The 11,283-nt window shown below is 45.5% G+C and overlaps 1 protein-coding gene across 4 annotated transcripts in view; it reads right to left on the bottom strand.

Moving 5' to 3' along the window:
• The window catches only part of CD2BP2 (CD2 cytoplasmic tail binding protein 2), a 29,914-nt gene extending 18,661 nt beyond the window's left edge, over positions 1-11,253 (bottom strand). The window contains exons 1-7 of one of the 4 annotated variants that reach the window (XM_079120822.1): positions 11,185-11,253; positions 10,546-10,649; positions 10,187-10,322; positions 9,908-10,065; positions 9,377-9,812; positions 9,189-9,295; positions 3,435-4,615 (exon numbers count right to left, since the gene is read on the bottom strand). In XM_079120822.1, coding sequence (XP_078976948.1) covers positions 4,580-4,615; positions 9,189-9,295; positions 9,377-9,812; positions 9,908-10,065; positions 10,187-10,322; positions 10,546-10,623 — 951 coding nt within the window. In that variant the 5' untranslated portion in view covers positions 10,624-10,649; positions 11,185-11,253 and the 3' untranslated portion in view covers positions 3,435-4,579. Of the gene's footprint in view, positions 1-3,434; positions 4,616-6,524; positions 9,121-9,188; positions 9,296-9,376; positions 9,813-9,907; positions 10,066-10,186; positions 10,323-10,545; positions 10,650-11,184 lie in introns of those variants that run through there. The other 3 variants (XM_079120821.1, XM_079120820.1, XM_079120819.1) reach the window with 3 other exon arrangements.
• Between the last annotated feature and the right edge of the window lie 30 nt (positions 11,254-11,283).

An 11,283-nucleotide genomic window follows, 5' to 3' on the forward strand; every position in this document is an offset into this window, starting at 1 on the left:
GGTACCCAGGTTCCTTCCTCTGGAAGGTGTGCAGCTGTGTCATGGCTTTCAAAAGGTTGTGCTCTTACATATAAAAAGAAACAAATTGGGTTGGGCACGGTGACCCACACCTGTAATCCCAGTGACTTGAGAGGTGGAGGCAGAAGGCCAGCCTCAGCAATTTACAACTTAGTGAGGCCCTAAGCAACTTTGTGAAACCCTGCCTCAAAACAAAAAATAAAAAGGCAGGGGAAGTGGCTCAGTGATAAAGCACCTCTGGGTTCAATCCCCAGTACAAAAAAACAAACAAAAACAAAAGACCAAAAATGGGAGCCCCAGTTCCTCACCCCAAAGGGCCCAGGGTAACTGGATTCCAACTGAGAATACTTTTCAGTTCCACCAAGATGTGCCCTGGTCAGAAACTGTCTGTCGTACCCACTGTGTCCTCCAATCACCCAGAAACTAAGGCATGAATTAAAAGTCGTTCAGAACAAGAAAATAAATCAGGCTGTGAACATCAAATGTCACAAAGCGATGGCCTGCTGTGGAACAAAGGGAGCAGCAGTGGTCCTTGGTCACCAGTTCTTCCCATCACACTAGAAATATATCAGACATGTCACTCAGAGTAGCAGGTATGAGTTTATTGGAAAAGTCAGGAAAAGGGAAAAGGGATGTGGGTCCACTCAGAAAGGAAAGGGATGGTCAACTTCTCCTGACCTCCAGTTATATTGGGGGTCCTTCTCCTGACCTCCAGTTATATTGGGGGTCCTAGGAAGTCCTACCCAGGTCCACCTTTTTTTTTTTTTTTTTTTTTTCCTTATACCAGGAATTGAACCCAGAGGCACTTACCCACTGAGCCACATCCCCAGCCCCTTTTAATATTTTAGTTAGAGACAGGGTCTTGGTGAGTTGCTTAGGGCCTTGATAAATTGCTACGGCTGTCCTTGAACTCAGGATCCTCCTGCCTTAGCCTCCCAAACTGCTGGGATTACAGGAGTGGGCCACCATGCCCTGGTCACCTCCTGAATTTTGACTGACAGCAGGGTTGCATCAGACTTCCAAGTCCCCACTGTGCAAAATAAAGATTCAAGGCAACTCTGGGGACTTTGGCCCATGTTGGCTTTTTTTAATTGGAACTTGTTCTTACAGATTTTATGGTTAGGGGGCTTTGCTCCTAATTATCATACCTCCCTGAATTCTGGAATCTGGTCTGTATAAAGGTCACAAAAGTCCCCTCCTTCAGGGTAATTTTTGTTTTTATCAGCAGGGAAGAGCTGTTCAGGCCTGCATTTCTCTTGCAGATAACAGACTGTTTGCAGAGGAACTTAATGTATCCTATTGACTTAAGGCATGCAGGATTGCAGGTAAATTGCTTTTTAAAAGAAAGCATGTTAGGGTAAGCACCATGGGTATAGTTTACAGAATTATTCCCTAAGCCTGTATCCCCACCACTAACAATTATTACCTATCGGTATTACACACCTAATGTTAGAGCTAAATAGAAGACTTACAGAAGAAAATGTAGAAAATGTAGAAAATGTTAGTGACCCTGGGTTTAAGAAAGACTCCTTGAATAAAATTTAAAAAGCACAAACTGTAAAAGAAAAAAAAGCAAATTTAACTTTATCAAAAAATAAAACATGGGACTGGGTTGTGGTTCAGTAGTAGAGCATTGCCTAGCATGTGTGAGGCACTGGGTTTGATTCTCATCACCACATATAAATAAATGAATAAAATAAAGACCTATCAACATCTAAAAAAATATTTTTTAAAAACATTTGCTTTTCAAGACATTAGTTTATTATCTTTTGAGTTACCATTATTATTATTCATGGTACTGGGAACTGGACTCAGGAGTATTCTCCCACTGAGCTACATTACCAGTCCTTTTTATTTTTATTCTGAAGCAGGATCTCACTAAGTTGCTGAGGTTGGCCTCAAACTTAGCACATGCCTTTAATCACAGTGACCAAATAGGCTGAGGCAAGAGAATCAGGAATTCAAAGCCAGCCTCAGCAACTTAGCAAGGCACTTAGTAACTCAGGGAGACCCTGTCTCTAAATAAAATATAAAAAAAGGGCTAAGGATGTGGCTCAGTAGTTAAGGGCCCCTGTGTTCAATCCCTGGTACTAAAAAACAAACAAATTTGTGATCTTCCTGCCTCAGTCATCATAGTTGCTGCGATTACTGGGATTACAAGTGTGCACTCTGCCCCAGGCTTGAAAGACTGATTTTAAAATAAATGGGAAGTTATGACTGAGATAAAATATTTGCAAAACAAATAGCTCTAGCTGTGAGTATTTAGTTCAGTGGCAGAGTGCTTGCCCAAGGCTCCTCTGCCCTGGGGGGTGCGGGGGGGGGGGAACACATACATGGAATAAATATAGTGTCTCTCACAATTCAGTAAGAAGATAAACACCCCCTCTTCTTTTTTCCATTGCTGGGGATCAAACCCAGGTCTTCACATACGCTAGACAAGCACTCTACCACTGAGTTACATCCCAACCCTAAAGCAACTGGCACTCCACTGGGAAGGGGAGGTGGATGTGTTGAAGGCATTAAGATGCTGGCAACAAAACAAATAGTCTAGTCCCAGAGACCTCCTCTTTGGTCTGGCTCAAGAGGGAATGCCCCAACAGACTGGAACAGGGGAGAATTGGCTCATTTCCTCATTTTGGTCATCAGCACTAAATTCATCTCAGGCTACTGATGGAGACAGCCTGGGAGAAGATACTTTAGGTGTTGAGTCATACATCTGTACTACAGGGATGGTGGAAGATGCATGAACAAGCTGGGAAGTGGGGAGTGGGAATCCAGGAAGCCTTGAGGAAAAGGGGACCTAGAACTAATCACAGCACGTAGTTAATTGGTCTTTCCGTAATAATAGGAAAAGACAAAAAGGGATTCCTGACCAGACATGGAGAAGGAAAATCTTCCAACCTGTTCAGGAGTAAGATGGAGCTGGCACGTGATGGAAGAGGGAGAAGGAAAATAATGGCAGATGGGCCTGGAGGTGGGCTTGGGCCAGGTCCTGGAAGACCTTCCCAGTGAGTTTCCAGCGTTGTTTTTCTTTTTTCCTTTTCAGTACTGGAAATTGAACCCAGGGTTTCACATATGCCAGGCAAGAGCTCTATCAGCTCAGCTTGAGAGCAGCAGGGAGTCACTAAAAGTTTTAAGTGAAAAGGGAAACCACCTGTGACCTTCTTCCCCCAAACCCAGATTAATCAAGATAAAAATATGACAAGCCCAACTTATAGCAATGTTCTACAAAACTGCCCTCCTCAAAACTGCCAAGGTCAGCAAAAACAAATCGGGCTGGGGAAGATAGCTCAGCTGGTAGAGTGCTTGCCTCGGAAACACAAGGCCCTGAGTTCGATCCCCAGTACCGCTTTAAAACAAAACAAAACAAAACAAAAAAAACCATAAAGCAAAAACAAATCAAGTCTGAGAAAATGTTTTTAGAGGAGACTGAGCAAATATGAAAATTAAATGTAATGTGGTAATCTAGAAGGAATCCTGTAACAGAAAACATTGGGGAATGAAAGCAAAAATAACCAAAATGGTTTCAGCACCATAAGGAAAATACAAATAATTGGGACGAGAGCAGACTTCATGGATCAGCTATGCCTTTTATTCAGCAGCAGAGTTAGGCATTGGAGGGCTCACTTTCTGGGTAGAAAATGGCACTGATTACGGGAGAGGTCTGGGTTTATATAGGTTGCACACTGGGAGATGACTTAACCACTGAAGACTTTAACAGAACACAACCAGTTTCAGAAACAGGTTGTGAGAGTTTGAAATTTGTTTTTACTGGGTAAGGATGTTAGCATTCTGTGCTTATCTCTTTCCCTCCAGGGTCTATTGTACTGCTACTGGGAAAGGATTTATTTGGGCAAGGATCAATGTTTTGGCTTCTTCCTAGGGATGGTCATTTTAGGTTTGAGGGATATCTCCTTCCCAGGGATTGTCTTATAACTGGGAAAGGATATGTTGGGAAAGGATCAATGTTATCAAAGTTTTGCCTCCCTCTTCCCAGGTCAGTTTTGGGAGTTGTCATTTCCATATTCTTCAGAGAAAATCTAGTACAACTGAAATAAAGTGTGTGGTTAACAGTAATTTGCCATATAATGGGCAATTATTTAACAATAAAAAATGATGGAGTACTGTTACATGCAACACCATAGATAAGCCTTTAAAACACTGCTAACTGGACACAAAAGACTACACACTGTAGAGTCCCTTTATCTGAAATGCCCAGAATAAGCCAATCTACAAACAGGAAGTAGATAGTGGTTGCCAGTGCTGGAGGGTAAAGAGAGGAATAATGGAGAGGGACTACTGATGGGGCAGGTTTCTTTTATGGTACAAAATAAAGTTCTAAATTTAGATTGTGGTGATGGTTGCAAAACTCTGTGAATATACAAAAAGCCACCGAAATGTGCACTTTAAATGGGTAGACTAAGCCTGGTGTGACAGCACATCTATAATTCTGTCTACTAGGGAGGCCAAGGCAGAAGGATTGCAAGTTCCAGGGCACTTAGTGAGACCCTGTCTCAAAATAAAGAGGGCTGTGGATGTAGGTCAGTGGCAGAGTACTTGCCTAACAAGCACAAAGTCCTGGATTCAGTTCCCAGCACTGGAGGGGGGGGGGGGGGGAAAAGTGGATTACATCTGAAAAAAATTATTTAAAAACAGTAACATTGGGCTGGGGATACAGCCTTTGCCTAGCACGTGGGAGGCCCTGAGCTGGAGCTCCAGTAATAATGTTGGGTTTGTTAGTTGTGGCAAATTAAGACAGGCACTTGCTAAGTTGCTTAGGGCCTCGCTAAATTGCTGAAGCTGCCTTTGAACTTGAAATCCTCGTGCCTCAGCCTCTCTACTACTAGGATTACAGGTATGTGTCAATGCACCCAGCTCACAATAAGATGTCAATAAGGAAAACTGAGTGAACTCTGGACTACTGTTGTAAATTTTCTGTAAATCAAGGTAACTATTCTAGAATATAAATAGCTTACTCAATAAATAGGAGGGCATCAAATTAAAAAGATGCACAGCAAAGAAAACAGGAATGTGAAGAGAGAACCCACGGAATGAGAGATAATCTTTGCTAACTACTCTGCTGACAGAGAATTAACATCCAGAACATATAAAGAACTCAAAAAACTTTACACAAAAAAATCAAATAATCCAATTAATCAATGGGCAAATGAATTAAACATTTTCCCTACTCTTGTTTTCTGTCCCAGGATTCCTTCTAGATTACCATATTACATTTCTTATGAAAAGAAAAAATACAAATGGCTAACAAATATATGAAAAAATGTTCAACATCATGAGCAATTACAGAAATGCAAATCAAAACTACACTGAGATTTCATCTCACACCAGTCAGAATGGCAGACATCAAGAACACAAATAGTAAATGCTGGAGAGGATGTGGTGGGTTGTAAATTAGTACAACCACTATGGAAAACAGTATGGAGGTTCCTCAAAAGAGTAGGCATGGAACCATCATATGACCTGGCTATACCATACCCTGGTATTTATTCTGAAGAATTAAAGTTGTCATATTACAGTAGTACATGCATACCCATGTTTATAGCAGCACTTACAATAGCCAAACGATGGAACCCGCCTAGGTGACCATCAACATATGAATGGATAAAGAAAATGTGGCATATATACACAATGGGGTTTTTTTCAGCCATAAAGAAAAATGAAATTATGGCATTTGCAGAAAAATGGATGGAACTATATACCATTATATTGAACAAAATGTCAAAATCAGGCCAAGAGTCATATGTCTCCCCTCATATGCATCAGCTAGAGAGGAAAAAGGAAAGGTGGAGGCACACCTTATGAAAATCAAAGGGAGATCAGTAGAAGAAAGGAAACCAAGAGGTGAGAGGGAGTGGGTAATTGATACTGATCAAATTATACAGTTTGGGGGCTAGAACTGTAGCTCAGTGGTAGAGTGCTTGCCTACCACATGTGAGGCACTGGGTTCAATCCTTGGCACCACATAAAAATAAATAAATAAAGGTATTGTATCCACCTACAACTAAAAAAATTTTTAATTATATAGTGTGCATGTACGAATTGTAACAACAAATCCCATCATTATGTACAACTAAATGTACCAATTTTAAAAATGGGGGGGAGGGAAAAAAAAAAGCTTACTCAAGCTAGGCATGATGGCACGTGCATATTGTCCCAGTTACTCAGGAGGCTGAGGCAGGAAGATACCTTGAGACAGAGTTCAAGATTAGCCTGGGCAACACAGGCCCCATCTCAAAATATGTGTGTATGTGTATATATATATATACTTTTTTTTTTTTTTAAACAAAAGGGCACTCAATGTGCAGATGGGTTACAAGGCCCACATGGCAAGCAGCTATCCTAATCCTAAGGGCTAACAGAGTTGAATGGGGCCACAGGGAAAACTCAGGGACTATTAGGTGGTTCCCCAGGACAGGAATGCAGCTGGGTAGGTGCACACTCATTTCCTACTGGGGCTGTATTGACTGACTATGAACTCAAGAGGCTTAAAACGACACCAATTTATTCTTACAGTTCTAGAGGTCAGAAGTCCAGAGTGGTTTTCATTGGCCTAATGTCATGTGAGGGGGCTGCATTTCTTTGTGGAATTCCTAGGGAAGAATGTTTCCTGCCTTTCCAGCTTTTCCATGCCACCTGCATCCCTTGGCAAATGGCCCTTTCTTCCATCTTCACAGCCAGCAGCATGAAGTCCTCTCCTCTCTCTTGCTGACCCTCATGACTTCCTTCCCTCTTTTACTCATAAATTCCACTGTGACTAGACTGGGCTCACCTCAATAATTCAGGGTAATCTCTTCTTGAAATTAACTTTATCACTTCTCCAAGTCCCTTTGCCATGTAAGGTAACATTCACAGGTTCTGGAATTCAGGACATAGTTATCCTGGCCATTATTCTGTCCAACTCGCATCAATGAGATGCACTCAGGAGGCTATGAGGGGAAGATGAAGTCAAATTTGGATAGGTGGAGTGTGAGGTGCCTATAGGACATCCAGAACTGTCCTTGGCTTCCACACATTCATCAAATACTGACTAGGCACCTTTTAAGAGTCACGGCCTAGAAAGGCAAACACTATTTCACTAGTTTAAGAGACCTGCTTTTCACTTCTGAAAAATTTTGAAATCAAGTATCTTTTAATCAATGGCATTTCCAACTGTAACTGGCAGGAAATAGGTATCTTTTCTTTCTTTCTTTCTTTCTTTTTTTTTTTTTTTTTTTGGTGGTACTGGGGATTTGAACCCAGGGCCTTGTGCTTGTGAGGCAAGCACTCAACCAACTGAGCTATATCCCTAGCCCTCTTTTCTTTCTTATTGACACTCAAAGTATCCTACCACCAATAGTTTCTTGGAGTTAAGGAAATTCTGACCTGGGCTGATACTAGAGTGGGCCTTACAAGTTGGTTGGCTTGAGAGAACATCAAGTGGGCTGGGGGTGTGGCTCAGGGGCAGAGCACTTGTCTAGTAATGAGGCCCTGAGTTCAATGCTCCAGGTCCGTGGAGGGCAGGGGCAATCAAGTATCCCCATCTAGCCTGGCCCCTATCTTTCCTATTTCCTAGCCTGGTTCCTGCTATCCGGGGGCTTTTTATCTTGTGGCTTTGGTGCTCAGATCTCCTGCAATTAACAGCCACATACACGCTCATCTCTGAAGCCCCATCACAGTGGAGGAACTGGCCTCTCTACAAGTGTGCCTCAGTCACAGGAGTCATGCCTGGTGGTTGTCAGTGATCTGCCTGGAAACACCTGGGAAGCTTCTAAAAAACCAATCACTTAGGCCACAGGCCATCTTGATCAGTATCTTGGAGGAGAAGTGTTTTACAACTCCCCAGTAAATTCCAATGGACAGCCAAGGTGGAAAAATAGAAAACCAAACTAACTTGGTGTAACTGAGGCAAGGCATAAGGCAGCACTGGTGGGTGGTGAGGGTGTTACATCCAGGTTGTAGAATTATACCTGTCTCCTCCCACCAGACCTGGAATTCCTGGAAGGGGACCAGCCCATTTATCTGTTTTCTCTAAGTACTAGCTCTTGAGCCAGACACAAATATAAGCTGTAGAGTCTCAAAGGCCAAGCAAAAAAAGGTTTTGCATCAACAAAGGTCTGGGAAAGGATCCCACTGGGTCTAGGCCAGCTTTCTGATTCACTATGAGACCTCCAGTAAGTTGCTGCCCCTCTCTATATCTTCATAATGCACGATTGGCCCTGATGGCCCTGAAAGGCCCTGTAAGTGCCAAAACGATTCACACTTCACCTAAGTGCTGTGGGAACTGCTACAAAAGATAGAGGAACCAGATTAGGAAAGATATTGGTGCTTACCTCTGTGGGACTCTAGATGATCCTGACGTACCCATCCCACTTCTGTCTGACCTCTAAGCAGCTTGAGTGGGAAGACAATGTACTAGAGGCTTCCCTTCCTCAACAGGGTTCCAAAGTCTTCCAGATTTTCCCACCCTTCCAGGCCTAAAATCTCCAGTTCTAGGGCTCTATTCCTTATGGGGGACATAAGGACAGAGAATCTGAGGTCCTGAAAGTCAAAAGACCTAAGAACAGCAGAACAAGAACTCCCCAGAGAAGACCGGAGAATAGAGTATGAGTGAAGGGATTTTTACATGGTGAGCAGAGTCTGGGTAGGAGAGGACCTACAGGACACCTGACAGGTTCCAGTTCTACCAATAAAGGGGGTAAACAAAGGCGAGGTGGTCTAAGACATCAGAAACTTCCAATGAGGAACTTCATGGAAGGAAACACTCAAGGACTGAAGCAAGGCCAAAAGGGCTATGGAGAAGGCCCCTGGCCTTTGGCCATTAGCACAGCCAAGGCCCTAATGCACACTCAACACTTTTATTGGGAGGGGAAACTGAAAAGCAGCCTCCAATATCCTCACTGCCTGAGGCAGCTGGGCTACCTCCACCAAGTCCAGGAAAGAAGGGACCACCAAATTGGGCCCTCAGCAGGCTCAGGTGTAGAGGTCAAAGTCAATGCGTTTGGAGTTATAGAACTGACCACCAGGGGGGTCCAGCTTCCGGCAATAAACACCATCCGGGAAGTAGCCTTCGTTCACCCAGGTCTGCAGGAAGAGAAGGCAGAACTGGAGAAGGATGATAGGAGTCAGGGAAGGGAGGGAAGACAAGACAGAAGGAAGTAGGATGGGCTTACCTGCATCTGGGCACTGGTGAAGGGCCCATACAGCTCAGCATCTCCTGTGTTCTCCCACTTATATTCCCACATCACATCCACCAGACCATCTCCTGGTGACTCTGCTTCTAAAATAACAGGCAAAGCCATTTGGGCCTCAAGTGCCCTGCCTCCTGCCCATAACACCCCTCCTCTCCCTTCAAGCTCACCTCCTCTCTGCGTAGGGGTTGGAGTCTCCAGCTCCCCCTCTGTCACTTCCTCAGCAAACATGTCCAGGGAGGGTGTAGGTGTGGGGTCATGGGGTCCCTGGGTCCGGCACCCCAACCCCTTTAGCCGCATGGCCAATCGTTCCCTTGTTTCCTGGTACACACCAAGGTTGCCTCGGGCCACCATCTGGTCAGCCAACCCAGAGAGCCGATCTAGGCGCTGGGGGGAACTGGGCCTCCCAGGCCCCTTGCTGCCCCCTTTGCCTCCTCCTCGGGCCCCCAGACGCCTGAGTGCCCCAGCCACTGTCTCTCTTGGCAAGAGTAGTTCCAAAAGTCCCTCCAGGAGGGCTTGGGCACTCATTGGTGTTTGTCCCAGGCCATCCTCCTCCTCTGAGTCTGAGGTCTGGCGCTGATCAGGTGGCCGCTCCCTGATTTTCACCTGTAACAGAAATTATTACCTACAAACTGCCACTGGGGCCCAGGCCCAGCACTTGCCCCCCTCAGGCCTCAGCCATGCCAGCCCCTAGGCCACACCCAGTCAATGTTGTCCAGCCAGCTGTCACGGATCTGAGCATCCCGGTTCAAGAAGTAATTGCCATCAGCATCAAAGTGGCCTTCCTCCATCTCTTCCTGCAGGTTGAAGGGTGTGATCCGCACACCTCCTTCACTGGGAAGTGTGGCTGCTTCCTGACCTGCACCAAAGATACAATCGCCCTATGCCGGGTGTGTAAAAAAAACAGGAGCCCTCCTTGCTCCACACTCCAAAAGCCTATACTGTCCCTCCAACAGAGTCAATTCTTGGATATAGCTCACCTTCTACATCCTCTGAGGCTAGGATGTCATATTTGCTGGATCCCTCTTCATCATCATCCTCCTCGTCACTGTCCAGGGAGTGTTTGCCTTTGAAGCGGCTCCCTGGACCCCCTGCCCCAGCCACAGGGTCCACCAGCTGTGAGCGAGAACCAGCAAGTTAGAAATGCAGACTACTGGCTACTTCCCAAAACACCCCAGGATATGCTTCCAAGCTGAAAATTTTCCAAAGCCATTTCTCAAGAACATAGAAAACTAACCCTTTTTCTGACATCTCCCACTCCCCAGCTCTTTCTCTTCAAGCTTCTGATTCCTCTTTTCCCTTCATACCTCCCCAGAACCCAGGAGTCTGGCCACCTCACCTTCTTCTTGGGAACTCTGATTTCATCCTCCTCATTCTCATCGCCCACGCCTTGGAAGGTCACTTTTCTCTTTGGCATGATTGGGCAGAAGGTCCTTCCTCAAGCTAAGCCAAAAGAAAGGAAGTGAAGTAAAGGAACTGGAGGAGGGAATTCACCGCGAGAGGGCCCCCAGCGCAACAAACATTTTCAATGGCATGTGCCAGGTCCGGTTTGGGAAAGGAGAGAGTACAGAATCAGGAGTTGAAAGGGGAACTGGCATCCAAGACGTTCCCTTGAGACTTGGTATGGCTTCGGAGAGAGCTAGTAAAGCAAAATGAGAGGGGTGGACGCGCCAAGGATTCCCCCGCCGTAGACTCTATGGGGTCCCACATGCTGGATGAAAGGAGCCGGGCTCCCCACGTCATCACCCCCGTATCAGCCTAGCGCGACTGGGCTCGACTGGCTGACACCCGTTCTCCCACCTGCAGCGTTCAGAGAGCCCGGGCGGACCCAAGACCTAGCGCCCTAGCCACTCCGCTTCTCCCCTCGCTGAACTCCCAATTCCACGCGGTGACCCCCCAATCGTCCTATGATGCAAGCACAAGTTAGAGGGTCAGCAGAGTCACAGGGATACCGGCAGTCCCACCCGCTCGTGCTCACCTGGAGAGCCAGAGAAAAAGGGAAAAAAAGGAAAGATGCTTTCGACTGGACTACATCCGGGGTATCGGCCTCTATAACCCGGAAGAGAACTGCGGAAGG

This window comes from Sciurus vulgaris, assembly GCF_902686455.1.
Source record: "Sciurus vulgaris genome assembly, chromosome: 18".
Taxonomy (NCBI): domain Eukaryota; kingdom Metazoa; phylum Chordata; class Mammalia; order Rodentia; family Sciuridae; genus Sciurus; species Sciurus vulgaris.